The sequence below is a fragment of the Cydia fagiglandana genome, chromosome 25 (assembly GCF_963556715.1).
Source record: "Cydia fagiglandana chromosome 25, ilCydFagi1.1, whole genome shotgun sequence".
Classification (NCBI taxonomy): domain Eukaryota; kingdom Metazoa; phylum Arthropoda; class Insecta; order Lepidoptera; family Tortricidae; genus Cydia; species Cydia fagiglandana.
In genome coordinates this window covers 87,377-115,360 of record NC_085956.1, presented here as the reverse complement: position 1 = coordinate 115,360, position 27,984 = coordinate 87,377, and the positions used below count along the sequence as shown (strand labels likewise).

The window sequence follows — 27,984 nt, the reverse complement described above, 5'->3', positions numbered from 1 at the left end:
ATTTGCACTGCGTGGGGACTATCAAATCCGCTGCATACTTTTCTTGGTCCGACTCTAGTGTGTATGTATGGTATGTAGTGTGTTGGTAGTGTGTATGTAGAATAGAAAGAGCTTTAACAACATTAGCTTAAACAGCTTCGAGTATGTCACGTCACTGTCAAAAGTGACAGACAGTCTAGATGCTAGACCTAGACTAACTAGGACGACTGGGCACTTAGTTTGTTCCTACTTCGTATTATTTATATTTTATTTTGTGCTTATCGGAGTATTTAACGCTCAACAATTAGCATAAATTTACATTACATACTATTTATCCACTGCTGAAAGTCTTAATATTATTAACGACTATTAACTGCTCTCTTGCAGTTCGATAATTCGTGTTGTTCCAAATATGTTTATCAACAAAATTGTTCCGGGTTTATCAGTGTTATTTATGAGTGAAAGTGAGTATATCTGAGTGTGCGGCGTCCTCAGGCGAGATGCAGCAGCCTGGGGGTTCAGCCTCGGAGGTGGAGAAGGTTAGTACACGAAAACCTTTACGAAAAAGCAAACTGGAGGTATCCTATCTCTAACCACATCTCTGAATCAGAATAACCATGTATTAAATGAGGAGTGTCTTTTCTAAACGGCTTAATTATTTCAGAATCAGAATTTTTATTTGCTAAATACATGGTCATTATAAGGTATTTACAACAGAATTACTGAGATGTCATGCTTTGTCAGTGCAAATAACATGCAAATATAAACACTTATTCTAGTACAACTATTTTTACGAAACCGTAATCAATACATTTAATTACATAATTTACATAGGGTAATTGTGTCAGATACCGTCCAATTATAGGAGATGCCTACTTTGAAATGCTAAAAAAAAATATTTAAGTAGTCTTACTTAAATGTGCTATATTTGTTTGTATTGCTCATATTGTCTATTTTAGGTTAATATTACGTGACCTTAAATAATATTTACGGTTTATTTTATAAAAAAATATTTTTTGAAAAAGTAGGGTTATTTCAGTTTCCGTCCGCCTGTGAGCTACTTTTCGTCCACGTATGAGTCAGTTTTCGTCCACTGTATGAAAAAGTACTGTAGGGTGCATTATTGCATTGAAAATCAATTATACCTATCTTTATTTTTAGTTTTTATGTTATATAGATAATTCTTAGTTAGTTACTAGCTTCTGCCCGCGACTTTGACTGCGTAGAATAGTTATTTTCGTGATAAATATTTATATATATTTCCTTCCTCAGGACGCAGACTGACAAACAGTGTTACATTCGCATTTATAATACATAATATCAATATAATAAGGATTCATTTATTTTAAGCTATGTACGTTACTAGTACCGACTTAGTTTTGTTGTATATAGGGTCATTGCGTTAGTTTTCATCAACTCATCGGAGCTGCCAGAGTAGCTGGACAATAAAATTTATCATGAAATACCCACTTAAATATATTAGTTATTTGTTTTCTTGTGTTAATTTATGTATAGGAAAAACTAATGCAGATGCATTATTAAGATAAACACCAGTTATAATTATAATACCTACATCTACCAACTTTTATTTTATTAATAATAGATATTTAACTTGTTTTTCTTAAATTACTAACAATCTAATACAATCTATTTATCAACTTTAGATAATATTATTTATATTATATTATTATTTGAGAAATTCAGAGTCTGAATATACATGCATGGTCATTCAATAATTTATTTTTTTGTAGGAAAAGATCTCTATGTATAGCCCCCTCCACACTCGTGCGCGAAACGCGGCGCGAAGCCGCGAACGCAAGTGTGGCGTCGATTTTCGCAGACAGCTTCGCCCGCGATTCACGCACATAGTCTGGAGGGGGCTTATGGTCATAGTCGTCAGGGAGTTCATTCTGAATTAATTAATTGACCATAGAGATTTAGGCACTGCAATTCTTTAGAAAAACAGCTGGTGTCGTGTATGATGTGCCTTATAAAGAATCTATGATAAGTAATATGTAAAATATTAATGTTAATAACAGCATAAAACAAATTAAAATTTCTAACACTAAGGCCAAGCGCGCACCACGATTTTTTGTCGCGCGATAATTTAGTCGCAGAAATGTAACGTATGTGTTTATATGGCAGTGCGCGCACATGCGACAAAAAAATCGAAGCGATTTTAAAATCGTGATTTGCCACATTTTTCCGCAACTGCTCGCGACGCGATTGTCACAAAGTGAATTGCAGCATACGGAGTTGTATGGCCCCGCGCGCACTGCGATAATAAAATCGCACCCCGGACCTCAGTCGGCATTTCGCTCTCAAAGAGTCAACATATCGGAACCTGCTTCTCCAATGGAGTCACAAGATGAGACGCTGGATGTTGACCGTTTAATTATAGAAATAGAAGGAGATCACCTTTGTGGTATAAATACTCAAAGTCATACAGCGATTGCATATTGTTTCACGACAAGCGGCTGGTACGAAATCCATGTCGAGAATGAACAAATCGTCGACTTTTCATCGCAGTGCGCGCAGTGAATTTTCTGCGATAATGTAAAGCGCGATTCTAAAATCGTGTCGCAAAAATTAAAGTCGTGGTGCGCGCTTGGCCTTACAGACGCCCGGACCGCGACTTGCGGTCCGGCGTACGTTCGATCGTGTGTAAGGTGATCCGCCGTATGTACGTCCATTAAAGCCGTGTAACAGACAACCGCACCCATGAGTGAGAGCGAGAAAGAGATGGCTTTTAAGGACGCAGTTTTATAAAGCCCCACATTCACACTCCTACCGTCCTACAAACGGCTAAACGGTAGGACGGAACCCCCATACACAATCCTACCCAACGAGGCGGACTACGAGGCGGCCTACAAAGGAGTGTGAATGCGGGGCTTAAGTGAGAGCGAAAAACAGATACTTATTAAACCAGCATCCACACGGCCTGGTACAGCTATCAGTTCATGCTGTAGGATATAGAGCGAGATAGGGAGACAATTATATGTCTCGTTCTTGCAGGACTATTTTGTAACATCGTGTAAATACTGCTTAATAATCATAGACATTTCAATTATTTTAAAGCCCGCTCCACACTCGTGCGCGAGTTGCCGTGCGGAGCCACGAATGCGACTATGGAGTCGATTTCGCAGATCTGTGATCTCGACTCCACGCTCGCGTTCGCGGCTTCGCGCCGCGATTCGCGCACGAGTGTGGAGCGGGCTTAAGGTTAACTGGTTTGCAAAACAAGCGGTATCCAGACGGGATGATAAAATCGACCTATTTGATCAGGGATGAAATTGGCGTCAATCTCCAATTTAATCACCAATTTTAGATTTATGGTAATATTAGAGCCCTCTAAATTGAAAAAATACCCCAGAACGAAACTACTGGCGTCACAAATTATATAGTATTCTTGCATCTCATTTTATCGGTAATATCGGGCATTATCGGCGGTTGAATTCGGCGAGCCAAATTGTCGTTTGCGTCCGCACGTCCTGATTCGATCGGGCAATTTAATCAGATTGGCAAAAAATTGACTAGTCTGGATACGCGTTCTTACAATTGCATTACTTTTTTTTTTAAATATTAAGGAGGGAAAATCGTAAGTATTTGACATTTTTTATATTAAGATTCGAGAAATGCTTGATGCTTAAATAATTAATTGCCTATTTTAACTTATTTCCTCGCATATTTGGAGGAAAGCACTATGCTCCGGTGGGAATAGCAATTCGTGGAATCGTCTCATTGTCGGAATCAGTTCAATTCTTTCATTTCCTCGAACAAAATCGAAACTCATCCACGAATTGCTATTTTCGCCCTCTGTAATCATGTAATAATAAATCTCGTCTACACCACTCATAGTACATGGACGGAAACTGAAACAATATTCAAAGCTATTTTTAGTTTTCGACCACGTATTTTAAATATGATTTTAATCAAGCAACAGTGACAAAATCGTGGACGAAAACTAAAATGTATAATCTTTAAGCAAGAAACATCATTTTAAGAGAAAATATATAGTAGTTTATAAGTCTTTTGAAGTGAAACGACCATAACAAATACTCACCTAGCTGTTCCAGTTACCGTCCGTGTGGTCGGAAACTAAATATTTTTCAAAATTAGTATGTCAGTACTCGTCCACTAAATTTATCAAAGATTATATTATGAAAAAACTATAAAAAACACTTAAAATTGCGTTTATTATACTTTTAAGTTGCAGTATGTGCCAATAACGTAACTTAAACTAGCTAAATTAATTAATAAACTTACCGTGAACATTTGCCGCCAACACTTTTTTTTTCTTGCAAAATGACGTTTTCAGGCTCTGGGTGCAATGCCGCCACTTACATAATTTTTATTTAAGCCGCTATTTGTCAAATAACACTTTTATTTTGGTAAAAATATTGCTTAGACATTATGGATTGCAACAAATCCAAACATGTGTGAGAAGGCTTGTTTCTATTCAAATTTTCCGCAATTCTTTGTAGCAACTCCGCCAAGTGGACGGAAACAGGCACTGGACGGCAAACAGACACAATTACCCTACTTAATAGTGTCAATGAGTTTAAGAATAAACTAGACAAGCACAATGTAATCTCTACTCAACACTGAAAATTCGGTTGATGGCTCTAGATACAGGCATTATCAGTTATTTCAACTGCCCGCCTGCTTCACAAATAAATAATAAATAAGTAATAATAGCTACGGGCAATTTCATTTCTTTTCAGGAATTCGTTAACAGAGTAGAAGCATTCTTCTAGCAACCATTGTGAAAGTTTTCTTTTCAGTTCCCTTAAAGACAAGTTTTGAGACTATTCGGTAGAGCATTAAATAATCTGATGGCCATCGGATAGCAACTGTTCTTATATAATTTCGTTTTTATTCTAGGCAAGTACAAGTTATCTGGATAACGGGTATTAAAGCTCCACATATCACTCACCTGTTTAAATAGGCTTGGATTTGTCTTTACAAAAATACACATTTCATAGATATACAGTGATGGAGATGTTAAAAGTTTAAGCTCTTTGAATAAAGGTTTACAAGATACATGCTGCCGTACATCACAAATATTGCGTATGCATTGTTTATTTGTGAGTTATGGACGCCATACAAAAATAAACCCTTTTGGAAATACACTCCTCCAATTAACAGATTGTTAGGTACATTGTTTACAGTATTTACATTCATTGATCGTGTATTTATATTTAACGACATAATTGAGACTTAACACATTCATTGCCACCCAGCCAAACAAGACGTCCGCGCCAGGCCACAACAATTTCGTCATCAAGCAGTAGTACCATGATCTCGACTATTGGGTCATCTGGCCTGGGAACGAAATCATTAAATGTGTTAAAACGGTCTCTCCTTCAAGGGGGCAGAAGGAAGTTTGGTAATAAAACTCCATGGGTTACCAGCCCCACTAGGAGCTTTATAGACACTCAAAAAGACTTCACGTACAGTCACCTCCAAAAGCCATATTTTTACTTCTTTACATGTTCTTGACATGTCCCACCCCTCTCCATTTTAACTTGTGTGCCTGGGTTAGGGTGTCTATGATTTTGGTTTTATTTCTAAGGGTTGGTTTTGTGCCTTGGATGAAAACTTCCATGTTTGGCATGCATACGTCATTGCTGAAATTGGAAAAAAAAAGTTGTTAGGAGTATGTATGTATCCATAATACCTTCTTTTTATGCTTGATAGGTAGGTCGCGTGTATGGGTTTCTTTTTTTTTATTTAGCCTGTAGTCAGACAATACATTTCTTCTTTTATTCATGTTCATATATTTCACTTTTTTCCATTTTTCTGTGTTTGTTTGCCAGGTGGCAAAGGCCTCCTCCAATCTCCATTCTGGCCTTTCCATGGCCGATTTGAGGTGTTTTCAGTTCTTCTCTTACTTCACTGGTCATTTGCATTTAGGTTGAAGCTTATTTGTTTTCCTAGATATATGTAGTTCTGTATTGGTTGTCTTATATGTAAACAGGTGTTATCTCCACCCGAGCTTCACCTGATACGTCTGGTAGTGTGCGGGCTGCGCGCGGCGGCGCGCGCGGCGAGCGCGTCGCGGCAGTCGCGGGGCTCTGTGGAGGCGGCGGCGTGCCGCGTCATCGCCAGGCAGGCGGGGAGGGAACACGACGATGTTCTGGCCTTGTGGTGAGTGTTTAAAAGGCCTTACACGGTCAACATTGTTTTGAAAATTCTATATTCTTTTTTATAACGAACAGACTAACACTAATCACTTGTCTTGTCTTATCACCTGAAGGTAAGGCTAAGAAGACAAGAGCAGACCATGAATAGACATGAGCAGACATTGTATAATGCCATGTCCTTACTTACGCAGGTGGAATTTTCGAGCGTCGTCACTGCGTAAACTGCGCGCCCATTTAGCGCGCGGCGACGTGGCGGCGACTGGTGAGCGGTTGTCTGCTCTAGAGTGGGCCGTGGTAGATCTGCTAATGCTGTACGACACGCTGCTTCTTAGTGTGGTGAGTACCTTAGTTCAATTTGCAAATAAGTTTACTTCACTAGCTTTGTGAGCTGTAGACCTCACTTAATATTATTATTATAAGCCTATACGGTGTCCCACTGCTAGGCAAAGGCCTCCGCCCTTGATTTCCATTCGTCTCGGTTTTCAGCAATCTCCAGCCAGTAGTTGGGTTGCGTCCAGGTCATCCCGCCATCTCTAGGCCTACCAGGTCCTCATCATACCGTGGAAATTTGAGTTAATGTTGCTCTTATCTGTGTGATCTAAAAATGACGAGCAAATAGTATCTCATTACTGGGGCAAGGCCTCCCCTTGTCTTCTGCCATTTGTTCCGATCTTGTGTTACATCTGGCATCACAAAAAGGAGTCAACGTCGGTTCCGCCATCGCCGACGAGATATCTCTGTTTTGACTCTTGGGTCTCCCTCCTTCGTGATCCAATCTAATCGTAGTTGTCTTTCTACTTCTTCTTCTTCAGTCGGTCCCTCTATACTAAGGATCGTGACATCATGTCCTTCTGTTGAAGACCAGGTTCCTCCATGGCCTCGTGCAGTTTTAATTGCATAGGTGCCGTAATTTGAGCACACCTCTAGTAGAAGGAGGGCCCTGAGGTCTCGTGCCTTCAACTTTGCTTATGCTTTGTCTTTCTACTGTAATCAGGCGTGTCTCACTCCGCGATTTCGTCGCTTTGCTACAGGTAGCTAAAAGAGTGCATCTGTTCGGCCCCAATTTTGGGGTTTCCCATAAGTCGCCACCTAGCGGCCATATCTGTGCTGATCGCAACAGACGCGTTTTGTTAGAGAGTGAGTCTTCTGTACTTAGTACTATTATTTATTCTGTGCTGTAATGAATCTAATTTTTACTATGTGTTGGACTGTATGACACGTTGTAAACTGACACAGGCAGCTTGAAGCCCCTCTAAATGCTGGTATCCCTCCAGGCGAGCTTCCACCAGCGCGCGCAGCTGGCGGCCCTGGAGCGCACCTTCGAGCTGGTGCAGCGCTTCCGGCTGGAGCCCGAGCGCGGGGGGGCTGTGTCGCCGGAACAGTGGCGCCGCGCGGCGGACAGCTACTGCAACAAGTAAGTGGAAGGACAATCTGATCATGGTCATGGTGGAGTCAAGTGCGCTGGTGTTTTTTTTTTTAATGATATAGGAGACAAACGAGCAGACGAATCGCCTGATGGTAAAAATTTACCGTCGCCCATAAACACCCGCAACATCAGAAGGGTTGTAAGTGCGTTGCCGGAATTTAAGATGGGAGCACACTCTTCCTTGAAAGCTGTGAAGGTCGTATCGGGCCGGAAATACTTCAGGCAGTTCGTTCCACAGTTTAGCTGTGCGACTCGTATGCGTACAAAAATGTTTAACGAATTTTGTGGGGAGATAACACATGCAAAAAAGATCTGTGTCGAAACAGGAAGAGACACACGCACATTAAAATTAATACATTCTCATTTTGACGCACACAAACATAATTATCACATATGGAAATGTCTTAATACGATTTTTGCACATTGAGCAATATTATTGACAGAGGGTATATAATAAGTTACTAAAAGTGAAAGGCTGCTCCAGTTACTGTATGCTCTAAAACTTAACCCTTAGCGCAGAAGGTTGTTAGAATTAAGGTTGACTGGTAGAGAATGCTTTTGGCATTAAGTCCGCCTTTTGTACAATAAGTTTTCTTCTGTGCAATAAAGTTTAAATAAATAAATTATAGGCTTTATAATTGTAATAACCTGCGTAATATATCGTATAGCGGCGTGGTGTTGTCGGCGGTGGCGCTGCAGCGGCGCTGGTACGAGCTGAAGCTGGACACGCGGCAACGCGCGTGTGCGCCCCGCGCGCCGGGCGCCCCTCGCCCGCTGTTGGTGCCCATACACGAGGCCGTCGCGAACAGGTCACACTTAAACCTTGTCAAGGGGTTGTGCACAAATCACGCGAGGTAGTTTTGGTTACTTGTTGACCCCCCCTCGCCCCTGGTGGTATTTGGTGAGGTTTTTGGCTACCCCCCCTCCCCCCACACAACCTCACGTGTATTTTTTTGAAATTTTTTCATTCGACCTAATTTCAAGAAAAATTGTATTGTATATAGAAAATCTTGTTTATTTTTCTATTTTCTTTAAATAGATTCGCTATTTTGAAGTGCAGAGAGAAGATTTATGTTTAATGAAACCTAGAAAAAGTATTTACTCATGTGGTTGGCGTTTTTTTATAGTTTCGTTCACTGGAGAAAAATACACGTGAGGTTTCCTTATATCCCCCTCCCCCAACATGATCTATCGTGATTTTTTCGTGACCCCCCCACCCCCTATCGAACCTCGCGTGATTTGTGCACGAGCCCCAAGTAGGAACAAATGAAGTTATTTTATATTAAATGTTATGTTGTGTTTTTTTTCGTAAGTAGTTACATACAGGATGTTATTTCAATAATTTGCAATATTTTCCGATGTGAAAAAAAAATGACTGAAAATATCAACATCAGACCAGCCAAAATGTATGAAACAGCCAAGTTTTTTTGGTGGTTCGTTGCTGGTCCTGTGGTAAAAGTTGTTTACGTTGCTAGTAGTAGTTGTAGTTAAGTTGCTTAGTTGTTGTAGTATGACCTAAACTTTTTTTTTTTGCATTAGAAAGAAGGTAAAGTGATCTCGACATGTCTTTAGTGTGTGACACATATGTTAGTTTATAAGTAAGTACAGTGGAAACTGGATAAGTGGAATCGCAAGGGACCGGCTGTTTAGTTCCGCTTATCCAGGTTTTCCATTTATCCAGTTTTCCACTTAACCAGGTTCAAATAAAACGTTTTCTCACTTACAGAGGCTCTCGCTAACAGAGGTTCTGAATGCTAGTAATGTCGCTTATAGAGGTCACGTATAGTATGGTCAAATAAAAGACCAAGACTTAAATAATCATCTTTTATTAAATATGTATGTATTAACAAAAAATAGGTATGTAATTCTGACTTCAAAAAAGCAATACTGTAAATAATGCACAGTTAAGTAGTACTCGTATACAATTTTCATAATTTCAAAAATAAAATCAATAAATCAATAAATAAGTTACTATTAAACAAAATCACTCCTAATATTTATTTATGCAAGAGCAACCAGTATATAACTATATACTCATACAAAATACGTAGTTAAAACACGAACCATAATGTTAACGAAACAAACTACCCTCCTTGTGACGGTTTATTAAAAACACAAATTTTATAACGCCGAGCTATTCCACTCATAGAGGTTTCGAAGACGGCTGCTTCCAGTTACAGAGGTAAAAATAAGAAATTTTCGAAAAAATGGATTCCGCTTATAGAGGTCCCAAAATTCCACTTATAGAGGTAATTCGTTGCCTAGGGACTGGAACCGAGAACTTCGGTCCACTTAAAGAGGTTTTCCACTAACCCAGGTTCCACTTATCCAGTTTCCACTGTACATGATTAATAATATAACTTGCGTGGTAGGTACCCCCACGTGGTGCACTCGCGGGAGTTGCTGACGTGGCGCGAGCTGGTGGCGGCGGGGAGGGTGGCCGAGCCTACCGTAACTATACTACTCTATTTTATCACTATACTAGAGTAATAGTTTGTTATAGTGCTTACTAAATAAATATTATAAGTATTATAACTAACGTTAATTAAAAATTAGGGGTCATCCATTAATTACATCACATGCTTAGGGGGAGAGAGGGGGTCAAGAAAATGTGACATATTGTGACATGGGGGAGGGGGGAGACACAAACTTTGTGACGTCACTTTAACTTCATCAGTGACCGAAAATTTATTTAAATTATTTTATTCGCTATATATTTAAATAACAAGTTTTTTAAAGTATAATCATTTTTATTCGTTTAATTTTGTTTCCTAAGCAGTTTGGGTTATAAAATTACTAATATTTATATCGTTAAAAATATTTTGATAAAATATTAATAATACTTAGGCGATTTCGTAGAAAAAATGTGACGTCACACTCGGGGGAAGGGGTTTGCCAAATGTGACCAAGTGTGACAAGGAGGGGGGGAGGGGTCAAAAAACCTATAAATTCGTGTGACGTAATTAATGGATGACCCCTTATAATACGTAAAGTAAAAAGTTAAATAAAGACTTTCATGTTACGTTATCCATATTTGAAATTTGTGATTTAACGTAAACAACACACTATATTTTTTTATTAATCCTGTCTACTTACAATTTATTTCCATACAGATATAGTTTTATTTTAATAAAGTATTAATAACCTACAAGCACACCTGCAATATGTGGTTGATGTCATGCACACATAGACATTTTCATCCACTCATTCAATTAATGTGTAATGGTTGAAGCAATTAACAGTATACTGTATGTACATGTACATGTGTGTACGCAGAGCGAGCGCGGGCCGGCGCCGGGCGAGCGTCGCGCGGGCGCCGCCGCGCTCACACACGGTGCGTACACATATCTCTGAATTGCCCCGTATGGACCACGTCTCTTGTACCATCCGGTATGTGCCATACGTCGTTATGTACAGTTATCTGCAGAAATAGTTGACCCCCCGCAAACAAATAAAAAAAACTATGCAAAGTGGTGGAAGGTCACTTATCTGTGCAGCTGACTGTACTTGAGCGTAATGTAAAGATAAATTAAAAATAAGAACCTTACACATATTTTTCTGATATCTGTATATAATCAAATAAAATAACACAGGTTTATTTCTGTACTGTAGATGCGGAAAAGAGTGTAGAGACTATTGATTTACTGAATGACGAGGAAGTCGAAAATAGTGGTCATAATGAGGCAGCAGCACCAGCCAGTACTTCCAATATTACTCCAGTCACTACTGCTGGTAAAGAACTTAGTGGTTCAGAGAATACTCAAAGAAACAGTAATAGAAATATAAACCAGAACAAAAATACCTCTAGTAATGAAGGCTTTGATAAAAATATAGATATAAAAATTAAACCGGAAATAATAGAAATAGATGACGACGCTCCGAGCCCGAAGGAAGACATAATAGACGCGATGCACGATATAGACTTAAATGATGTAGATGCAACGATAGTTTATGAGAGTGAGGAGGAAGACGTTAAAACCATCATCGACGTTCAAATGGGTGACGTTGATAAAGCAGCAGAGTCTGCTACAGTTGTGAATGAAAATAATGAAAACTCTAATATTAGTAAAGAAAATGTTAATTTTATTCAATATCAGGAAGTGAAAGTTGAAAGCAATTGGAGCGATATCTCAAACATCAGTGATGAAGATAAAAAAATTGATATTGAAGAACATAGCCTTGTAAAAAAAGAAGAATCCAGTGATAGCGATGAACAATACGTTACTTGTTCTTCTCCTGATTTGAATAAACAAATAGAAAAACTTAGGTGCATCAAAGAAAATAGTGAAAATGTTAATATCAAGAGTGAAATTGTAAATAATTCATTTGTATGCAATAACCTTGACAACATAGCACAGCAATTGAAAGACGAAATACTTAATAAATGTTGCGATGCGCCGTTAGAGCTAAATGAAGACACAAGCGTTAGTGACACTAGTCAAGAGTCAACTGAAGATATTTCTGGTATCGGTAAGATGTTTTTTTCTGTACAATTTACATTTTATCATAGTTTTGCTCAGTTTTTCCTACTACGGTTTTTAATTTAAAATGTCTATGAATGTTGTTCATAACAATTTGCATTACATAGATTTTATTAAATAATTATAATTTTATTTATAGATCCCAAGCTACTGATGTGCCCGGTAATACTATTACGAAGAATAGATGAGCCAAGGCCTATAGACAAACTACCATTACCGATCCATAGACAATCAAACACACAAAAATATTCCAAAACTACATACAGCAGATTATTTTATGAGAAAAATAAAGCTAAATTGTTTTATGAAAGAAATATATCTAGATCGTTCTATGAGAAAAACAAAGCACTGTTAAAACAATGCAAGCCTTGTATGGTGCCTTTGAGGAGGGTGGACGAGGAGGGGGGTAGAAATGTGGGGGGTAACGGGAGGAAGAGAGTGCGACTGCCGGATATGGAGAAAGTGAAAAGGAATAATCGTGGTATATTAACGGCGGAGGTAGCGCCGCTAGTGCCTATGCAGGTAAGTCTACGTTCTTCATATTCTAAAAATATTGACTGTGATAAAGATAGGAATAGATAAAATAGTACCTATAACAATTTTAGTCTTTATTTTTACCTTTTTGTGTAAATGAGGCATTCATTTATTATATTAGATGTGTTTGAGATAAATTCTCACGGTTTAACTAGCGTCCCACGGTCTTAATACTAATACAAAATACCTCCAATTAAATTTAAATCTTTATTCAATGGAACAGAATTTCTTTTGTATTGCTTTATTAGATTTGAAAACGAAACAAATTCAATGTTGTTTCTAATACCATTTTTTCTAATTTGACTGCCAATGAATTGTTCCTGCATGGTGAACTACGACAAGTAAATAAAAGTAAAATAAATAATTATTTGCTGCAGAGTGCCACCATGGTAAAGCGAGTGCGACCCAATCCAACCTACAGCGATCAATTTGCGACCTCATCATCGACTTTACAAGCTTCTGGTCCAAATCCCTTACAGTACACGTTCCAACCTTCAGTCCCGCCGCCATGGACACTCATTCTAAGCCAAACTGACACACAACCAGACAGGCGCAGACAAGACCCAGAGCCATCTTCCTTATCGGAACAATTGCATGTTGGCAACACTTATCAGAATTCATCAGTAATTAATCCTGCATCACAACAAAACTATTTCATAATTCCTCCAACTCAGTATAACATGCTGCAATCCCAAGACGGCTCTTTACTTCAAAATCAAAGTTCTCAGAGCCAATTACAGAATTTAAATGCTCCTTTGCAAAGTTTCATGTCGAATCCAATGTTACAAGCACCTAACACAAGCTGGCCACATGGTCTACAACAAAATATAACAAATCACTGGCCTCAAATACAGGGAACAGAAAATGTATTTACAAACATGTGCCCGTCTGTGCTTCAGACACTAGGAACAAAAACGACAGCAACGGGAATTATACCAACACCAAACATATCAACACAGAATTTAGCTATCCAAAATATATCCACACAGAATATGCCAACGCATAATATATCAACAAAAAATATGGCAATACAGAGTATATCCACACACAATGTAGTTGCGCAAAATATATTAACGCAGAATATAGCAACGCAAAATATACCGACACAGAATATGTCAACGCAAAATATATTAACGCAGAATATAGCAACGCAAAATATACCGACACAGAATATGCCAACGCAAAATATATCAACGCAGAATATAGCAACGGAAAATATGGCAACACAGAATATAGCAACGCAAAATATACCGACACAGAATATGTCAACGCAAAATATGTCAACACAGAATACGTCAACGCAAAATATATCAACGCAGGATATAGCCACGGAAAATATGGCAACACAGAATATAGCTGCGCACAATATATCAACACAGAATATGACAATGCAGAATATAGGACCGCAAAATCAAACTCCAGAAACTCAGAATGTAACTTCAGTAGATGAATTAGCAACAGGTAATATATTAACTCAGAATACAACAATGCAAAATATATCGACACAAAACATAGCAACTCAAAATATACTAACACATAATATGGCAGCATCAAGTATATCAACACAGAATATAGCAATGCAGAATATACCAACACAGAATATAGAAACACCAAAAATATTGATACCCAACTGGGGATTGGCCAATATGGCTGGCGTGATACCGTTGACGCAGACAAGTTTCAACCAGCCTAGTCTAACGATTGACGGAACTTTACTGGCACAAAATTTCCAAGGCATTGTTCTAAAGCAACAAGAACCTTTAAACCAATTTATAACTGGCTCACAACCTAACCCGTTTATAGTGAACCCTTCTTGCGTTAACACAGCGCCTACATCGACGCTTCTGAACCCACAGTCTACGGTTGTTACCAACCAAGCCTTGCTGTGTGGGTCGGTGTTGCAAATCATGCAGCCTGCCCCTGATGGTTCTACCAGTATGTCTCAACTAAATCAGGTTGAAGATTCTACCAATTCTAAAATACTGCAACAAAACCCGATTGGAGGTTCTTCCGACACCAGCGGTAACATGGACGTGGACGGAGAAACTAAAGTGGCAAGTGATAGTTGTTTGAATACTAAAGAACTAGTTGATGTGCTTCAGGTTGTGCCTGTGGAGAATCTTTTTGAAATGATACCGACAACCTACACGGAGGAGGTGAAAATTTCATACAAAAGTAAGTTATTGAACGCATAATTACAAAATATTTATTTTATTTGCATTATACAGTTTTAAGGTATTTATCGATGGACCAATAGTTGCCTGAACCTGAAAACAAAACTTTTATTATGTTTTTTGAAATTTTGTAAGGCACTGTAGCCAAAATGGCAAAAAAGAATCGTTATAGTTTCTTCATGTCTGTCCATCCGTCCGTCCAATTAAATTGAAAACGTATTTTCTTGGTAACAGCTGAGCCATTTTTGGTAATGCCAGAAACGTGAAGTACCGGTCTTAAAGTTGATTTGCCCACGTGGGACCTTTCATGACAAAAGTGATTCTTCAACAACATTAAATTGCTAATTGCCATATAAATTCCTTCAATTTCTTAACTCATAAGTACGGTTTGGACTAGTTTGGACCTTGATGTATCATCGTATTCTATCTGTTTTAGGTTCAGGCATCCTTGACTGGGGCTTGTTTCCGCTCTCGCCGTCTTATTTAATGAAAGAGAACAAACTGGACTTCAAGCGCGTTCTGTGCACCGGCCCGGGCCAGGGCTGGCTGAAGGGTCACCTGGTGGTCAGCGACCAGCAGAGGCCGCCGCCGGTGGCTGCTATATGGTCATTAAGGCCTAGGGTCAGACTGCTGCTACCGGTGAGTATGTTATCTCGTTGGGCGCCGGTGTGAGGGGGCAGCTGATGGGGCCTCACCGGGATGGCGGTAAATCAAAGGCAGGATCCAGGACGAGTGGGTATTTACTAACTTAAATAAAAAGGCACCTGTAACAATACAGGTTACGTGTTAACTAAATAACAGATATGTATAAAAACACTTTCGTAATTTACTTAGAAGGTTAGAAGTTACTATAACTTACAATATGTGCCTTGATGATAATGTAGGTATCTGGAAGGTGTGCAGGGCCATAAAAAGAGCACTATAGTTCCGCACAGCACTTATGTATTACGTTTCACTTATATATGATATTTTGAAAAGGGAATTTAGAGTTTGTATGGTGCCAGAAATAGTATATGAAGGTTGATAGTGTAACGTTTCGTTATACGCACCGTTACATAAAACAATAACACTTGCACAGTCTGTGCTATTAAAATCGCTGTCAACTTAGCTTTGTCTAACTCTAATAACTTATGAGAATAGACAACATTATATCATCATATTCCTAACAATCATAAATTTAAATATTTTTATAGACGTCAGAGGAGGACTGCAAGGATGGTAGAGCGGCCCCGAACGTGTCCTTCCGAGACCGACTGTACCAGAAGCTCTTCGACTATCCACTCACATATGCTATGGTGAGTTTATAACACGGCGGTGGCTAACAAGCGTACGACCCACCCGGTAGATGATAAGAAAAGAGGCAGTAGGTTGAAACACAATAAATAAATATAAATAATAATAAAATAGTTTAAGATAATTCATATGAATTTATCACCAAAATTCTCTACATTGAGTGTAAAATATAATAATAGATATATTTCCTAAACTATTATTGTTAATATTGAAATATTATAAATTAATATTGTTAATTGTATGGAAACCTGCATAGGTACATCCGCGTAGAAATTCAAAGGTTTATGTGAAGTCCCCAACCCGCATTGGGCCAGCGTGGGGATTATAGCCTAAACCCTCTCGTGCTTGAGAGGAGGCCTGTGCCCAGCAGTGGGACATAGGCCAAATGATTCATCATCATCATTTCAGCCTATATACGTCCTACTGCTGAGCACAGGCCTCCTCTCATGCGCGAGAGGGCTTGGGCTACAGTCCCCACGCTAGCCCAATGCGGATTGGGGACTTCACATACACCTTTGAATTTCTTCGCAGATGTATGCAGGTTTCCTCACGATGTTTTCCTTCACCGAAAAGCTAGTGGTAAATATCAAATGATATTTCGTACATAAGTTCCGAAAAACTCATTGGTACGAGCCAAGATTTGAACCCCAGGCCAAATTATAATTATGTCAGATGCTGGTGGCGGTGGAGTCCGCGGCCGCGTGCCGGCAGCTGCTGTCGCGCGGCGCCGCCCTGCAGCTCTACTGCCTCGAGACTGGAGTCCTGCACCCGATACAAACGCAGGTCAGACGGACTACATGCATTTACTACTTAGTACTTACCACTTACAAAATATAGGTATCGTCAGCAAATTTCTCCCCATTTTGCTACGGCTCACTCAGGATACCTGGTAGGTCTGCTCGGCAACGTAATCTCAATAATTAGTAGAACGCAGATTAACCGCAGGCAAGTCCTGTAGTGTCGTGTATAAAAAATAATTGGATTCTAAAGTGTGTTGTAGTGAATAAAAAATAATAATTAGATTTAAAGTAGTGTATAAAAATAATAAGGTTTTAAATGTTTAAATAGTTAATGGAAAAATGCCTCGGATGAGATCCGCAGTAAAACATTGGACTATTGGAGTACAAGGGTCCTCTTGTTATTCTAACCTGGTTAATGGGAACTTGGTAGGATATTGAAAAGATAACGCCCAAATATCGGACACGCAATTTAATATACTCCGCTAACTACTTACAAGGCACTCCGCTTTAGGGCGGGCGCTACTCAAAATACAATCTGTTTTTATAAACCGTTGGCGGTTATGGGGTGACTCTATAGTAAACCTTAATCTACGGTCGCGAGACGGGCGAAACGCGGAGTTTTGGCCAAAACCTAAAACGAAAGTCTAGTGCACTCACGGATACCGGGTGTAGCTTTCATCCTGGAACTTAGCGTAGCAGACAGATCGACGTAGATCAGCGGCGGGCGTTCATCGAGCCCCAGCTGTGACAAGCTAAGGCGAGAACAACCCGCGGCGCTCGGACTTTCACGGGAAGGACCCGCACGAAGACACCTTGGAGTCGTCGGACGGCAGCATAGCCATCCGACACACGGCCTGCAAATCGAGGCCGCGTCCTACGGCGTAGAAGCAGCGTCAGCATGACGCTCAGCAAAATCGGGGACGCGCAACAGCGCGCCAGGGAACACGATCACCAACCGTGCTCATGTCCATCGGCGACACGGGACGCACTAAATAAATCACGCGCACAATTCACGCACAGCGATATACGCACTTTACAAATCGGTCTCCCACCAGCCGGACCAGGCGGCGGAAGGAGACGAGGCAATTCCTCTTAATCTTTAATTATAAACCATCTACATCCTAGCGTATTCCCATTCCAAGTCCAAGTCAAGTGACAGTTCGAAATAATCCCCTACCGCACGTTGCGTTTCGATTCACATCGACACATTAAACGTCAAACCAACTTAAATCCTTTCCAAATCAAATGATTCTCGAAAAATATGAATGCTCATTAATACTTATAATATTTTAAGTGGTTAATAATAATTACTAATAATTATATTTTTTATTACTGTTTTCTACATTGTTTCATTCAGAATATCTTCCTTCCGATGCGGTAACTAAACGCGTAACTTATTTTCTGACAGTTCACCTGTCAAAAATCTCAACTCATTAACACCTCCAAAATTGCAATTTATGTTTCATAAAAATTCCGAAAATGATTCTAAAATACGAATTAAATTAGGATGTGACCTACTTGGGCAGTTAGGATATATCACGAGGATAATTTTGATATACGTGAAGCCAGGTTTGGTTCGACAACCTCTGCTCAATCTGGATGACAAGTTCCGTTCGAGTGGCATGCTCTTTAGGCTTGTTTCTTCGAAACCAGTTAACCAGGAGGCAGTATGTGCTAATCAACCTGCAGCTGAGAAGGTACATTACAGTTTTACATAAGTGTCGTACTCCGGTGTATGTTATTCTGTTGGAAATGCGACAGTCATGTTGTACAGGTTATCCTGTATGAGGAAGTATATGTTTGGTATAGGAAATTATGTAGCATCGCTACAATATCCCCTCTCTCGGCAAAGAGGTTAAGCACCGGTTAACCGAGGCAGCCGGGGTAGCCGGAGAAAAATAAATTAACCGGGTACCTAATCAACAAATCCATTAGGATGTTAATTATACATATTCGTTTAACATTAAGCTTAGAACCGTATTTACTGAGCATGCTAACTATCATTAAAACTTAATTTACCTATGTCCATCTCTGGGACTGTAAGTTTTATTTCTAAATTTTAACTCTATTAGAAATCACAATGCATGGCCACTACACTGTGGTTTCTGCAACCTAACAAAAAAATATTTTTTCAATTCAAGTAATCCTAAATTGACTGGTCTAGCCACTATTTGACATAAACAATAATAAGCTAACTCCCTATTCTAAGATTCACTAAAGTATTTAAATCCAATTTAAATATTAAGTATTTTCAACTATATTTATAAATTCTTACTATTTAATATATTACAAGTAGTTATATACATAATGCAATATTAAGAATTAAGTTTTAATATGGCATGCCCTACTATGTACATGCCTATGACTACAAAATTAACTTACTAGTACCTTAATGTAATGTGGTAACTAGTTGCTAATTTATATCTACAAATAATATCAATAATAGTGGAGGCTAACTTGTAGCTCACACTCAAGTCAAATCCCAATGTGTAGCCAGTGGGCTTACACTAAATGAAAAAAAAACTTAGTTTTCTTTTTCATGTCTAAGTCAGTGAATTATATCCAATATAATTACATCACCCTGGACCCTTAGGGTGTGTAGTCACAAAAAAATTTGGTTTCCCTAGAAACGCTTGAAAAAAATCTTGACCAAATGAGTCAAGGAGGTACGTGTACTCAAAAAAAATGGGTTGTTACCTAAGTTCACCCAAATAAAAAAATAAGTTACTAACTTGAAAATACACCTTGTAAAGTATAATATTGAGCATAATGTCACTGAACCAATGCTTTAAAATTAAATGGTAACTGATTTTTTTCAGATTACCTTAACTACAAAGCGGTTTGCTCTAGCAGTCGGAAATTCGGAGGTTATGTGACGAATCAGGAATACTACTCCAAATGGAATGCAGCATGCCGTTCAACAACATGTCCCTACCTTTAGCGAATACAAATGGTGCATGTTTCAGCAGAACTTTAAAAAATGCTATGCTAAGATAGCCGAAATTGAGGTTGATTCTAAGACCAATTTCCTCAAATTTCAAAAAACAAAAACGAATATGAACATTTAAGTTCTATAAAATAGTTCTATTTAGAACCGAATAAGTCAAAAACAAAGAAATTTAGAGTGTCTCGTCTATCATACTAAGTCATCGGAATGAAAAGTTTGAGTTGGTTTGAGAAATTAAAATTAATAAATATTTTAATACTTTTGAAATGGGTGGGTCGGGCGGGTGGGTGTCTAACGCGGCACCCCATGGTCGCGTATTAAACAATGAGGCATTAGGCATGGGTAGGGGTGAGTAGATAAGGTATCCCCCCCCTCCTACTTCATGAAATTCCTCTCCTTCCCCGTCCGGCATGTCAGTAGAAAAAATAGTTTGCTTGTGTCAGGGTATGTAATAAAGTATAATAAATTGGTAACACTTCACTTTATACAGGAAGTGTTAAAATAAATTACCTACCTCTCAAATGGAGCATGGTGAAAAAAAAATAATATGTGGCTGAGCGCTATGCTAATTGGTCATAGTGTAGCCTAATAATAATTGTAATAATTGATGAATTTGCTACCCTGTCACAAGTAAACTCACAAATTAATTAATTTTATATTTTTAATACAAATAATTTCACTAAATTTTTTAAAAATAAAGTTTTTTAAATGACAAGAATTTTATAAATTGATCTTATCGCTTCCCAAGCTCACAATAACCAGGCTATATATTTAATTTAAGCTTTCTTCGGGCGCCATTGTAGTGAATAAAAAATAATTGGATTTAAAGTGGCGGTGACATTGTAGTGTATAAAAAATAATAATGTTTTAAATGTTTAAATAGTTAATGGAAAAATGCCTCGGATGAGATCCGCAGTAAAACATTGGACTATTGGAGTACAAGGGTCCTCTTGTTATTCTAACCTGGTTAATGGGAACTTGGTAGGATATTGAAAAGATAACGCCCAAATATCGGACACGCAATTTAATATACTCCGCTAACTACTTACAAGGCACTCCGCTTTAGGGCGGGCGCTACTCAAAATACAATCTGTTTTTATAAACCGTTGGCGGTTATGGGGTGACTCTATAGTAAACCTTAATCTACGGTCGCGAGACGGGCGAAACGCGGAGTTTTGGCCAAAACCTAAAACGAAAGTCTAGTGCACTCACGGATACCGGGTGTAGCTTTCATCCTGGAACTTAGCGTAGCAGACAGATCGACGTAGATCAGCGGCGGGCGTTCATCGAGCCCCAGCTGTGACAAGCTAAGGCGAGAACAACCCGCGGCGCTCGGACTTTCACGGGAAGGACCCGCACGAAGACACCTTGGAGTCGTCGGACGGCAGCATAGCCATCCGACACACGGCCTGCAAATCGAGGCCGCGTCCTACGGCGTAGAAGCAGCGTCAGCATGACGCTCAGCAAAATCGGGGACGCGCAACAGCGCGCCAGGGAACACGATCACCAACCGTGCTCATGTCCATCGGCGACACGGGACGCACTAAATAAATCACGCGCACAATTCACGCACAGCGATATACGCACTTTACAAATCGGTCTCCCACCAGCCGGACCAGGCGGCGGAAGGAGACGAGGCAATTCCTCTTAATCTTTAATTATAAACCATCTACATCCTAGCGTATTCCCATTCCAAGTCCAAGTCAAGTGACAGTTCGAAATAATCCCCTACCGCACGTTGCGTTTCGATTCACATCGACACATTAAACGTCAAACCAACTTAAATCCTTTCCAAATCAAATGATTCTCGAAAAATATGAATGCTCATTAATACTTATAATATTTTAAGTGGTTAATAATAATTACTAATAATTATATTTTTTATTACTGTTTTCTACATTGTTTCATTCAGAATATCTTCCTTCCGATGCGGTAACTAAACGCGTAACTTATTTTCTGACAGTTCACCTGTCAAAAATCTCAACTCATTAACACCTCCAAAATTGCAATTTATGTTTCATAAAAATTCCGAAAATGATTCTAAAATACGAATTAAATTAGGATGTGACCTACTTGGGCAGTTAGGATATATCACGAGGATAATTTTGATATACGTGAAGCCAGGTTTGGTTCGACAACCTCTGCTCAATCTGGATGACAAGTTCCGTTCGAGTGGCATGCTCTTTAGGCTTGTTTCTTCGAAACCAGTTAACCAGGAGGCAGTATGTGCTAATCAACCTGCAGCTGAGAAGGTACATTACAGTTTTACATAAGTGTCGTACTCCGGTGTATGTTATTCTGTTGGAAATGCGACAGTCATGTTGTACAGGTTATCCTGTATGAGGAAGTATATGTTTGGTATAGGAAATTATGTAGCATCGCTACAGTAGTCTTCTAAAATCCTGGCCATCCTTCTCGCCCACCGTCCTAAATAAAGCCACGGCCCTGAGACACGCAAACTCATTGCTATCCGGTCGCCGTTTAGGGATCTCTTCCAGTTAACCTTTAAGTAATTGAGAGATACATATGAAATGGTAGTCAAACTAAAATTAAATGTACATGACGGCGAGACTTAATAGAAGTAGCTAACCCTAGAAACATAACTAAATAAGACACACACACAGCCCCTAATTTTTAGGACAGCGACTGCCATCTGATTCAGCCCAGAAGGGAAAGTGGACCTCATTGGGATTAGTCCGGTTTCTTCACATTGTTATCATTCACCGAAAAACGGCTGGCAAACATTATACTTTGTGCGTACTTTCCGAAAATCTCATTAATACGAACCGAGTTTAACTCGCGTCCTTTGGTTCTAAGTTCCACTCCTTACAGCTCCGATGAGCTTCCCAAATGAGAGGATCAATACAATATTGTCTATTTATTTATTTATATGTTTTATTACAGCGTTTCGACAACGGCTCGTTGATCCTGTCCGGCGACGCCGACGTGGAGTCCCCGCTGGCGGAGCTGACGCGCCGCCTGCACCCCGCTCCCTCCGCGCCGCCGCCGGAACCGTCCGCAGCGTCCGCGCCGACTGCGCCAATACTCAGCGCGCTCATCTCCGCCGCGCCGAGACCGCTATCCGCTCAACTACCTGAAGCTGTGGTGACGGCGCCGATGTTAAGCGCGTTGATTTCTGCGGCGCGAAAGCCTCCAGAGCCGAAGTCTACCTTTGAAGCGGGATTAGGTTCGCCATCGTCAGTCTCATCTGAATCTGATGAACGATCTACGTTGTTTGAATTATCATCAGTCTCATCTGAATCTGATGAACTATCATCAGTGTCATTTGAATCTGAATCGGCGCCCACGCCTCCTCCACTGTCACCCAACCCGGGCCCTTCTGCAGTGATACCGTCCTCGCAACCGGCTCCGGAACAAGTGACATCCACACCGTCTGCGTCAGTAGCAACAACTTCAGTACCGACCAGCTCGACTTCTCAAATACATCCCGCGCAGACCGAAGAGAGATCCACGGCGATACGACCTAAGTTGAAACCGAAACGAAACGAAACGAAACCAGTAACAACAGTGACTGCTCTAATAGCATCCACGCTATCTTCAGCAGCAACCAAAATTACTGCTCAAAACACGCAGACGGAGCCAACACACGCGCGGAGACGATCAAAGAGACGACCGAAGTTGAAACCACCAGCGGCGGCGAAAGAAATGACGGTGACTGCTCTACTGGCAGCCGCGCTGTCTTCAGTGCCAACCGAGTCGACTGCTGATATACTACCCGCGAATAACACGCAGGCGGAGACGAAACCCGCGCGGAGACGACCAAAGAGACGACCAAACTCGAAACCACCAGCATCGGCGAAAGAAATAACAACGGTGACCGCTCTAGTGGCATCAACGCCTTCAGCGGCAACCAAAATGACTGCTCAATTACCACTCGCGAATAACACGCAGGCAGAGACGAGACCCGCGCGGAGACGACCAAGGTCGAAACCACCAGCGCCGAGGAAAGTAACAAAGCTAATTGCTCCAGTAGAATCAACGTTGATTGATTCAGTACCAACCAAGTCGGTTGCTGAAATACCACCCGCGGTGAAACGGCCCAAGTTTAAACCATCCATACTAAAACCACCAACTTCAAAATCATCAGCGACAAAAACTCCAGCTCCGAAACAAACAACGACAAATCCAATGTTGAAAACGTCAAAGCCGACAATACTAAAGTCGAAACCATCCACGCCGAAAGTAGCGGCGCCGACTGTGCCGATATCCGTGCCGGTACGTGCCTGGTTCATACCCCCCGATCTACTTCAAGTATTTTAGAGAATCTTTATGTTTTTTAGGTATTATTATAGAATTTCTATTTTTTAACATCAATCGAAGCAAGTAGTTATACAAACAATATATTAGATTGCTAACCGAGGGATGAAATGTTTATCTTTATTTACTCGAGTCGAGGTAATGGGTTAATGGCCAATAGTCTGAGACTGAAATAGTGCCTTTCGCCGAGTTAAACACTGCAGTCGTGGCAGGGTTCGATTCCAGCCAAGGGCACTCGACTCCTTGGTCACTTTTTCTCCGGTATATGACATTTATTTTTAGTTAAAAAACGTATACTTAAATAAGAATTTCCTTTTAGGCAATATCCACAGCAAAAGAAGAGAATACGCAATGCGACTGGAGCGTGTTGTCGGAAGCGGAGTTCGTAGCCAACTACCGCCTGCCCAGGCGCCGCGTGCGAGCCCTGGCCAAGGAGCTAGGACCACTCATACAGAACCATTGCATTAGGAAAGTTAGTATAATAATTAATAATACATAGTCTGTTTTTATTTTTTACAATTTGCATTTTACATTTTTTTTTGTGTAGCGCTAACTTTTAGCCTTCTTTTAAAGATTTAACAAAGGCCGTCAACCAAAGATGCTTATAAAGTGAAATATTCATTTCTGTATGTTATTACGCAAATCATCATTCATTTTTTTTCATTATTTCAGCCTATATACGTCCCACTGCTGAGCACAGGCCTCCTCTCATGCGCGAGAGGGCTTGGGCTATAGTCCCCACGCTAGCCCAATGCGGATTGGGGACTTCACATACACCTTTGAATTTCTTCGCAGATGTATGCAGGTTTCCTCACGATGTTTTCCTTCACCGAAAAGCTAGTGGTAAATATCAAATGATATTTCGTACATAAGTTCCGAAAAACTCATTGGTACGAGCCAGGATTTGAACCCGCGACCTCCGGATTGAAAGTCAGACGTCATATCCACTCGGCCACCACTTGCTCCATTACGCATTACGCAAATACATTTTTTAAAATAGATAATCACTTCGATTGCAATGCTTAATGATTGATTAAAAAATACTTGTTTTCAAATTTTACTTCTGAACTTGCGGGAGTCAATTCTTCATATAAATCTATATATAAAGCAAAAAATAAGTTGTTATTTTCTCGTGATAGCCAGTTTTAGATAACGAGTTTGAAGCCGTTGTCGATTGGGCTTATATACTTATTTGCAAATGAGCATTAGCATAATTTACAAGGCATAGATCGAATATGTAAACAACCCGTATTATGATGATATTTTTAATGTTTTTATTGCAAAGCTAACTACTACTACTATAACTTTATTAACTTGTGTATTTTCTTTCAAAAATCGACATTTGGTAAAGTAAAATGGCTGACGGCCAAAAAATGTACTGTTTTGAAGTGAATATGTAAAAAACTATTTTTTTTATTATCAGATCTTGTCTTGCCTGCGGTACTTAGCAACGGACACTGCGCGCCCCCTAGCGGGCGCCTCGGAAGTTATTGATGCGCTCAACCATCATACTTTTATCAATAAGTACATCACGTTCCCTCTGCAGGCGAAAGCGCGGGAGACAGTTACACACAGGTAAACAATAAAACACACACACACACGCACGCGTGCTTATAAGTGTATTTAATAATTACACTTTACCACTTGACTACAGCTTATAAGAGCGGTGCCTCCCAACACAGGCATATATTGCTTACCAGGAAACACCATCCCTTAAATTATATGTTCAGTTTTTTATGAAATAAAGAATTTGTAATTTGTAAGAATTGTAAGAACATAGATTTTTAAATGGGTTTGTTAATTCCAATATTGAAATGTTGATTACATAACTTTTGAATGAGGGAATTAAATTAAGTAACATCAAAGAAAACAGTTAGCGAATAATCTCTTGTTACAACCACCATTGTCTGATATTGCAGGTTCAAACAACTATACAAGCTCCCTAACGTACTGGGCGTGGTCGACGGGGTGCAGATAGCAATACAGGACGTGCCTCCGGCCCAAGAAGAGGCCTTCCTCAACCGAGCCGGCTTCCACTCGCTCAACGTGCAGCTTGTAAGAGTCACCATTACTAACCACATCTAACCTAACGGTGTAAGGTGTAACTATTAAGGTCACTATGTCACTAATAACCACATCTAACCTAACGGTGTAACTAATTAAGGTCACTAATAACCACATTTAACCTAACGGTGTAACTATTAAGATCACTAACCACATCTAACCTAACGGTGTAACTATTAAGGTCACTAATAACCACATTTAACCTAACGGTGTAACTATTAAGGTCACTAACCACATCTAACCTAACGGTGTAACTATTAAGGTCACTAACCACATCTAACCTAACGGTGTAACTATTAAGGTCACTAACCATAACTAACCTAACGGTGCAACCAGTAAGATCACTCATCATAACTAGCTTGACGTGTCGGATCGGATGTAATGGACGGGGTGCAATGCAAGTGACTATCCTCGACTTACCTCCGGCCAACGAAGACGTTTTGGTCAACAGAGCCGGCTTTCACTCCCTTTTGTTGTGTGCAGACAGCACTGTAAGCATATTTAATGAGTAAAGCATGGTATGTATAAAATTTATTTCTGCCGTAGATCTGCGACGCCGACCTGAACATACTAAGTGTGGACAACAGCCAGGGCGGCTGTGTGCATGACTGCGCCATCTGGGCGGCACATCCGCTGCACCTGCAGCTGCAACGCCAGCATGACGAAGGAGAACGCGTTTACTTGCTAGGTATGTGTTGTTCTTAACCGCTAACGGCCCACCGTACAAGGAAAATTGGCATTCTAACGTGAATTATAATTTCCAGGAGATTCCGGCTACCTCCAGCGCGTAACCCTCATGACGCCCTTCCCTACCGCCTCCGACCCCTACGAAACCCTCTACAACTTTCACCACTCCCGCGCCTGGAGCTCCATCAAACAATGTATCCACATGCTCCGACAACGATGGAGAAGACTCACTATACCACTGCCAGAGAATAAAGCGAGAAAAATCATCAACGCTTGCGCAGTCTTACATAATATGGCGCAGCAATGTAGTGCTCCGGTACTTCCGCCGGATGTAGATTTAAAGGAACAGGAAAGGAAGGATGCATTGTTAGAGGAGCAGCAGGAGAGCGCGGTGGTGAGTCTGGTGACGGCGCCAGACAGAGACAGACTGCTGCGGGAGTGGAAGAAAGGTGTTGCTGCTAGGAATCTTCTCGTGGAATCGTTAAAAAGTGCCATCGAATCTGGTGTTAGATGAAGTTAAAGTGGTTAGCCTAATTTTTTAAATAAAAGTAAAGGCTTGGGGCCGAGAACGCTACCCTGTGGCATTTCAATGCAGATATGTTTTTTCTTACTCATTGCCAGACATAGGAATCCGCGGGGCAATTGTGAATTAAGACTTTATGTTTGTGCACTTATGGTAGTAATTACAACACTATAGTTAAAAATTAGTTTTTAACTGCCTAATCGTTATAAAACGGCCTAAATTTTGTTGTAATTAGTACCATAAGTGCATAACATAAAGTCTTAATTCACAATTTGCCCCGCGGATTCCTGTGTCTGCTCATTGCCTTCTTAATTTTTACTATTTCTTGTCTATTTTGTATAAGAGCTAAATTCTTGTACGATTCAAACCCTCCTAATGCATCTAAGTTACTACAGAAAATGAGAATTGCAATGTAGACCAATGCCTTCGATTGATCCGATATGACAAATTAAGAACTGATTTTGAAAATTTTGCTAAAACTTTTTGCCTATTTTTAGTAAATGTATTTTTCTTTAATTGCCAACGTTGTTAAACAAATTGTGTATCAGCATAATCGTATAAGCAAAATCGTTATATTTCTTTGATTTTCGAGATCTAATCTGGTTATTTTTTACAATCTTATACCATGTAAATAAAATCAGTAGTTAATTTTATTGTTAAGGATCAAATAATGGTTTAGTTTTGTTATTACAACAATAAAGTGTATTAATTA

General features: G+C 39.9%; 1 protein-coding gene across 1 annotated transcript; it reads left to right on the top strand.

The window, feature by feature from the left end:
- Nucleotides 1-268: 268 nt before the first annotated feature.
- On the top strand, nt 269-27,984 carry LOC134676760 (uncharacterized). Its single transcript, XM_063535145.1, has 19 exons — nt 269-518; nt 5,960-6,129; nt 6,317-6,461; nt 7,400-7,539; nt 8,220-8,360; nt 9,924-10,002; nt 10,828-10,885; nt 11,164-12,021; nt 12,172-12,554; nt 12,944-14,741; nt 15,177-15,379; nt 15,934-16,035; nt 16,706-16,816; nt 22,625-23,956; nt 24,318-24,470; nt 25,422-25,573; nt 25,918-26,053; nt 26,609-26,750; nt 26,827-27,984. The coding sequence occupies exons 1-19, from the start codon at nt 480-482 to the stop codon at nt 27,261-27,263; spliced, it is 6,579 nt and encodes a 2,192-aa protein (XP_063391215.1). The 5' UTR covers nt 269-479; the 3' UTR covers nt 27,264-27,984.

Coding starts and splice junctions, on each gene's coding strand:
- LOC134676760 (XM_063535145.1), top strand. CDS start 480: ATGCAGCAGCCTGGGGGTTCAGCCTCGGAGGTGGAGAAG. Junction 519..5,959: donor CAGCCTCGGAGGTGGAGAAG/GTTAGTACACGA, acceptor ATATGTAAACAG/GTGTTATCTCCACCCGAGCT. Junction 10,003..10,827: donor GGAGGGTGGCCGAGCCTACC/GTAACTATACTA, acceptor GTGTGTACGCAG/AGCGAGCGCGGGCCGGCGCC.